The 7,118-nt window shown below is 37.1% G+C and overlaps 2 protein-coding genes across 2 annotated transcripts; both read right to left on the reverse strand.

Annotated features, from left to right (window-relative positions):
- Window positions 1-4,479: 4,479 nt before the first annotated feature.
- On the reverse strand, window positions 4,480-5,377 carry BDR25DRAFT_326810 (alpha/beta-hydrolase; the record flags this gene model as incomplete). Its single annotated transcript, XM_033692299.1, has 2 exons — window positions 4,480-4,827; window positions 4,892-5,377. The coding sequence occupies 2 exons, from the start codon at window positions 5,375-5,377 to the stop codon at window positions 4,480-4,482; spliced, it is 834 nt and encodes a 277-aa protein (XP_033545193.1).
- A 338-nt stretch (window positions 5,378-5,715) lies between these two features.
- On the reverse strand, window positions 5,716-6,456 carry BDR25DRAFT_316141 (uncharacterized protein; the record flags this gene model as incomplete). Its single annotated transcript, XM_033691578.1, has 2 exons — window positions 5,716-6,120; window positions 6,154-6,456. The coding sequence occupies 2 exons, from the start codon at window positions 6,454-6,456 to the stop codon at window positions 5,716-5,718; spliced, it is 708 nt and encodes a 235-aa protein (XP_033545194.1).
- Between the last annotated feature and the right edge of the window lie 662 nt (window positions 6,457-7,118).

Below are 7,118 nucleotides of genomic sequence, written 5' to 3' on the forward strand. Positions count from 1 at the left end.
TGTTAAAGTCTACTCTATTTTCTTAACATTACAACTTCTGCACTACAGGTGTCTTTATTTGTGCCCTAAGTAGTTTTTCTACTTTTAGTAAAGTATAATAAGTTATCTGTTATAAAAGCAGCTTTATGCTTTTTTATATATATTAGATAATTTAACATTATGTGTTCTTAAAAGCGCTTTATTATTTTTTTTTTAATTTATGTCTAGTGTAAACTGTCTGCTTTTCTAAAAAGTTGTAGACTAATAAGGGGCAACTTTATTTATAGTAGTTAAAAAGTCCTTTGCAATAGTATTAAACTGTGTTGTTTCTAGAACATTTTGTGTTTCTGCTGCTATAGCAGCGTAATTATACTCTGCTAGCTACAGGTTCTATATGCTTGCGTTTTTTAGCAGCTTTAGAGATGCATTATATTAGTTGCACACATGTTCTTGTTTAAATTAGATATTAACACCTACTGTAGCTTTAAGGTTTATAATCCACTGTCTAAGTAGTTAATCTAGGGAACAGCATGTACACTGCAGATGCAGGCTAACTGTTAACTAGATAAAGACAATAATCTATTAAAAGCTTAATTACTCTTTTTTATAATTATGTCTGTTACTCTTGTACTTGTTAGCCTTAATCTTGTAGTATTTAATAGCTTCTTTAAAGGCTCTAACACTGCTTGTTAATAGCTTGTTTATGTGCGTAGGCGTTTTAACGTTAGAGGCTGGTGAAAACTCAGCTATTAGCGGCATCTCTAGAGCTCTTAGTTTAGAGATCATTTGGATGGTCAACTTAGGATCCACTTGCGGCCAGATGCCGTGCGCTACACATCTCGATTGCAGCTGCATCATCCAGGCTCTGTAGTCGGTGTGGTCTCGAAGGACGACTGTCGCGTCTTGAGGAGGCTGGGTGGCCATTTTGTATCAATGGAGGCACTAAGACTCTTAATTGTTAGATTAAAGCACTGTTTCTAGGCTTCCTAAGATGAATAATGGGTTTAGATATAATGTATAGGATGATTAATTAATTGTATTAATAGTCTTAATTTATTAATCCTTTTTCTGCTCTACTTGTGTTGCTCGGCTTTTTGTTCTGCCGATCTGAGTCCCTCGCGCACTAGCCCTATGCGCGACCAGCTTGCAACATGCTGCAATTTGCTGCAATTTGCTGCAACATGCTGCAAAATGCTGCAATTTGCTGCAACATGCTGCAAAATGCTGCAATTTGCTGCAACATGCTGCAAAATGCTGCAAAATGCTGCAATTTGCTGCAACATGCTGCAAAATGCTGCAAAATGCAGCAATTTGCAGCAACATACTGTTCGAGCTTATTGCTTGTACTATGTAGCAGCTTTCGTCAAACGTTCCTCCTGTCTTGACAGTAGGTGCGCATATCTAACAAATTTATATAAAGCTTTAACTTTTTATTTTTTTTCTTTATAAATAAAATTAGAGCTTTATAAAAGACTTAGACCTTTAAATCTACTCTCTTTATAAATAATTATTAATATATTTATAAAAATGCTATAACCTATACTTTAATAAGTTATATAGCAGCTAGTAAGAAGGCTTTGTCTCTTCTTCTAGCTTAATAGCTAGATCTTGTAGGCTATGTAGTAGTACTTCTAACATCTTATTAGACTTAACTATGTCTACATATTTTTTATACTTTAGTTTTAACTTAAGCTTTATAGGTCTTAAAGAATCTTTAGTGTTATTAGACAACACACTGTAGATGTAGACATCTGTATTAGGACTTTACATAGTTTACTTAAACTCTGCTGTGTTTTCTAAGGCTACCTTAGTGTACTTTAGCACACTATAGTCTTTTACGCCTTTAAATAACATATGTTTTTTTTATAAAAGTTTAGCTTTAAATTAAACTAATTAATCTAAGGTAAACTTAAATATATTAAAGGTCCTTTTAAGTTTGTTACTATAAATAGCACTTTATAAGTCTAAACTATTCTTTAGAAGTTTATAATCTTTATATTTATAACTATAAAGCTATAGACAGTAAAGTCTAATCTATTAAGTGCCTTTAAAAAAACACCTAGTAGAGGCTTAATCTTAAGATCCTGCTCTTTCGCTATTATAGTAGATAAGATGTTTAATTAAGCTTTTTTATCTACTATAGCTTAAAAGTCTTTTAATAACTTTATACTTACTATTACTAATAATAAAGTTAACTTTTTTAAGTATAATAAGTTTTAAAGAGTTTTAAGCTTTTTTTTATTACTTTTTAAAGTAATATAAGCTAGAAGGAAAAAGCTTAGTTTTTTTAGCTTTACTTTTTTTTTTATTTACTTATTTTTTTTAGTTTTATTTTTGTTTTTGTTTTTTATAAAATAATCTAGAGAAATATAACCTAGCTGCTTATAATTTTAGTAAGTAACTTTTATTTTATTAAATTTTTACTTTTTTTTAGCTTTTTTTTAGCTTAAAGGCTTTTTTTATTTTTTTTAAGCTTTTTTAGGTTCTTATTAGCTAGAGGTAAAGTAGAACACTTTTATGTTTCTTTTTTTTTTAACTTTAGCCCTTTTCTTTTCTATAGGCAGTAGTAGGATATATTACTCTACTTTTCTACCTAAGCTAGCGTCTCTTGCTTACTTTATAAAATATATATTAAATTACGCTTAATCTTGTTAAATAGTGCACTACTAAAGTCTACTATTATTTTATTTAAGCTCTTCTTATTAACTTTAGTCTATAATAGCCTAAGGTAGGCTAGAAGTTTAGTTAAAAACTAGTTAAGTTATTATTTATAGTTTTTTATAGTATTATAAAGTACTTTTTTTTTATTCTGCTAAGGTACTTAATATATTAAGCATCTTATTTTTAAGATCTTACTATGTTAGTAACTATAATAAGTTAAGAAGCTTTAAATAAGTGCAGTGTGTTTTTTATAGTAATTATAGTGTTTTATTAATATATTATAGGCTAAAAAAGATTTTCTATAATTTTTAAGCAAAGCTTAATAGACTTTTTTAATAATAGTTTTTATTATCTTTATACTACTAGTTATAGTCTGCCTTATTTTTTTTATATTAGTGCAGTAGTTTAGAACATAGTAGGTTTACTTAGTCTTAAGTAGGTTTTAGTATAATAATATTTAATACTTTAGTTAGCAGCTTATTAAGCGTGTCTATATTACTTACTTTAAATTAATAATAAATTTTTATTATTTTAGCTAGTTCTTACACTTTCTACTACTCTTACAGCTAGGCGTAGGCTTCTGCTAAAGCCTAATTTACAGTGGTAGACTATGTGTTGCTTAGTTTTGCATTAGCCCTTCTAACTCTTTTTAGGCCCTAATTACCTTTTAAATAGCTTAACAAGCCTAATTTATAATAATTTTTATTATTCTTTTTACTTATCTCTTGCTTTATTTCTTCTTGTGTTAGTATTAACTCTAGTTAAGTATTACTAGAAGTAGTAGTTTTAGCTAGCTTTTTAAGTAGTCTTTAAGCGCTAGTTGCATTTAATTCTTCTCTAGCGTTTTACTTTAACACTATTATGTAGGAATGTTGCCCTTAAGCAGTATACTAGCTTATAGAGCAATTTAAATGTAAAGATAGAATAGTAAGTAGCACAGATAGCACTAAAAGCACGCTTTTAGAGAAAGATAGAAGTGTATTGTAGGAGAGACAAATTACTGCTAAGCCTTACTTGTTAGGATTTATGCTTATATACAAAGCACAGGTTATATGACCTCTAAACAGGTCAGGTGAGGCTATAATAGACTGCAGTATACTAAGCTTGTTAAGCAGCTGTTAAAGCAGCTTAAACAGTAGCAGCAGTACTAGTTTTATCTGCTTTAGATAGAGTAGCAATAGCTTTAGTTGGCTTCTTAGGCTTCTGTAGTAGATAATAAGGTTAGTCTAGGTCTATATAGGTCTAGACATCTCTAGACTTAGCTAGTTGTTTAACAACATAGATCTAGAGCTTCTAGTCTGTAGTCTCTAAGAATAAGTTTTTTAGGTTTAACTAAGGTCTTAGACAACATAGTAACAACAATATTAACAATATTAAATAGGGTAGAGAAGTGATGTTTGAATAGATGCAGGTAGGTAGGTGGTTAGATTGAGCTAAATAGCTGTTTGAAGCGATATCCGGGCTCATAACTGTAACCTTGCAGGCACGAGTTATGAGAGGAGTCATGTATTGTGGACTGAAGGTCCAAGGAGCTATTTGATTTATATAGTATTGATGGACGCCAAGCCTAAGGTTGATTGGGCAGTCCATCGTAGAGCCCCCTCGGCTTACAGGTACATTAGCTCCGGACTTAGTAGATGGACCTTGCAGGATTGGGCGCTTAATGGCTGAGACCAAGAAAGTCAGAGTTTTGTTGATCTATTTCTCCGGCACAAGATAAAGCGACAATGACAACTTTTTGGAACTCTTGGGACGCAAGTGTTTCGGCAAAGGCACTGGGAATTCCATTTACTGCTAGACAACATGTCTCAGTACCGCAAATTGAGTACTCAGTCAAGTTTATGACACCAACCCATTTGCAAAATCCAGGACCTTGTCCACCAACTCCTCCGTATGGCTCAAATGGGGAGAGTGCCCAGAGGCGCAGTTGTACACTTTGAACGCCCCTGTCTTCTCGCTCTGCGCAGCTACCAATTTCTCTTGGACTGCTTTTGGTAGCATGCGATCTTCCTCCAAATGAAGGTATGCACAAGGAAGCGTCTCATATGCGTTGTTGGTGAGCTTCGTCATACACATTGGAGACCCCGTCAGCAATGGTTTCCACTTCTGCATTTGTCCCTCATCCAGACCATTAAAAAGGTACTTCTCAGGCTCAAAGACTGTTCCGATGCCAACTCGACCATTTTCCTGCGAGTTTAAGCCAATCAGTATGGGAAATACGGGGCACAGATGGCTGTTACTGTAGACTCACATGGAACTGCAACCAAGGTGGCGTCACAATTCGGCCATCTTTGGGCTGAAAGGTGGTATGTAAAGATTCGCCAAGAGGCACAATGAAGGCACCGTAATAGAAGATGCCGACAATCCCTCCAGTCAGACCTCGAGATTGACGGTGATTCTCTTGTAACTCTGGGATAGCAGATTGAGTCGCGGCAAAGCCTCCGCCTGAATGAGCGACAAGAAGAACTCTTCTGTTTTGATCCTCTACCAGAAGCTTCAGAACTGCGAGTACGGCCTGAGTATCTTCTTCGCCCTGCGGATAGCCGCCAGAGGGAGGATCGAGGTCAAAATTCGGAGAGATGATATCGCCAACATTGAGCTTGGATAGATCGGACATGGGAAGTTGAGGACAGTAGGCGTCGATTCCATGAGATTTCAAGGCATCGACTAGAGGCCGGTAGATAGCAGCATTGTGGAAGAAGCCGTGGCATATAACAACAGCCAAATTGGAGGACATCTTGTAAAGCGAGGCTCAAGGTAAGAAATGTCAAGAAGAGGGCTTTTGATGGGGCTATAAATCGAAATGCAACGGCAGGTACGATGTCAGCGCCCGCAGTATTGGTTCGAGCATGTCGCAATACAAACGCGGCACGGGCTCCGCGCTTAGCCGGGCGGCGGACTGAATTGGCACGGCTTCGTTACACAACGAGACTTGTACGGATGCTGGTCGTGTGGAGATTACTGTTCTCACAGTTCCATTAAGCATCAGGATGAAAGCGCTCTGTTTCGCTACGTAGCTGTCAGGAACGACTCCTGGGTTTCTACTTCTTGCCTTTACTAATGAAACTACAAAGTTCAATCGTACGGCATCCTTCCGATGACGGTATATACATCATACCTCACATAACAACCTGTCCGAATCTCTTCCGCCACCTTTGACTCCTCTCCAGCGAACTCATCAAGCGTCACCGAACCGATAATCCCACGCTCGATCATCATAGCCGCCCAAGCCATCACAGCCTTCGTGTTATTCCTTGTCATGCGTTCTCTCGTCTCAGACACTCTGTCAGAGCTTACCACATCTATCGAAACAGAGCCTAAGCCTGCGCTCCGCATGTTCTCAGCAAGCGTGCTGAAGCTGCTTGAGAACCTCTCTCCCAATCCATCCGCAAACCCCTTTCTCCATCTTTCTGAAACGTCAATACGTGAGCCAGGTTCGCCTTTGAGACACCTCGCGTTCGCCCAATTGCATTCAGTCCACTATAGCCAGCCACCGGAGTTGAGGAGTCGTACAGCGTTGCTAACAACCAACGGCCATTCCGAGGGATCGACACCTGCTGCCAATAGACTGATGTGTACAAGATCGAACTTGTGCCGTGAATGTTCAAGAACGGCTTCTTTGGCGTCAAGTGTTTGCAGCTTGATGTTGGATGGTAGATCTTTAGGATTCGGGAAGAGACCAAGTGATATGTCGAAACCGACGTAATTGCCGCTTGGCATCTCGGAATTTAGTAGACGAAGGAAAACGCCCGTTCCGGTTGCCACATCAGCCACTTCCGGAGACGACCCAAGAGTGCGTGTGATGTCAGGATGCATGGTGTTTAATAGAACGTAGTACTGTTCCTACTGTTACTAATAGTAACAATCTCTTGGCAGTTAGAACGAAAGTGAATTGCCTGCCGTTACTGTACAGTTAATGAGGCTATAGTTACTGCAGTAACTGCCTATACTAATTAATTTCTTGGTGTTTTGGTAACGCGTTCGCGGAGGACGTTTTCGCGCGTAGTAGTACAAGGGCTGCTGTGGAACAGGAGGTGTCAAAACGCGCACTAATACACCAGATTTCGTACCTTTTCAACCATCCTATCCATCATTAGTACAGAATAGTGAATTAACTCCTTAATTTACCTACTTCTCACCTCCAATATTGCCTCCATTGTCACCATAAGTATGCAAAAATTCCTCTAAACTCCACGTAGCACTTAAAGGTCGCAGCACTAGTTTAACATTGCTTATTTAAGTACTCTAGAGCCTTACTTTACAAGCTTTTATTACTTTAAGAAGTTAAGAGCTGTCTCTTAGAGCTCTTAGAGCTTTATAATTAAGGCCTTATCCTCTAGTGTTTCTTTACTTGCGCTTTAACTAGCTAATCTCTATTCTCACAAGTTTTCTAAGGACTCTTGCCTTAACAACAGCCTAAATTTTAACATTAAGTGGGATAATATCTAGACTAGAGGTCGCTAGCTAAAGCCTAGGGG

The sequence above is a fragment of the Lindgomyces ingoldianus genome, assembly GCF_010093535.1.
Source record: "Lindgomyces ingoldianus strain ATCC 200398 unplaced genomic scaffold BDR25scaffold_25, whole genome shotgun sequence".
In the NCBI taxonomy this organism is placed as follows: Eukaryota; Fungi; Ascomycota; class Dothideomycetes; order Pleosporales; family Lindgomycetaceae; genus Lindgomyces; species Lindgomyces ingoldianus.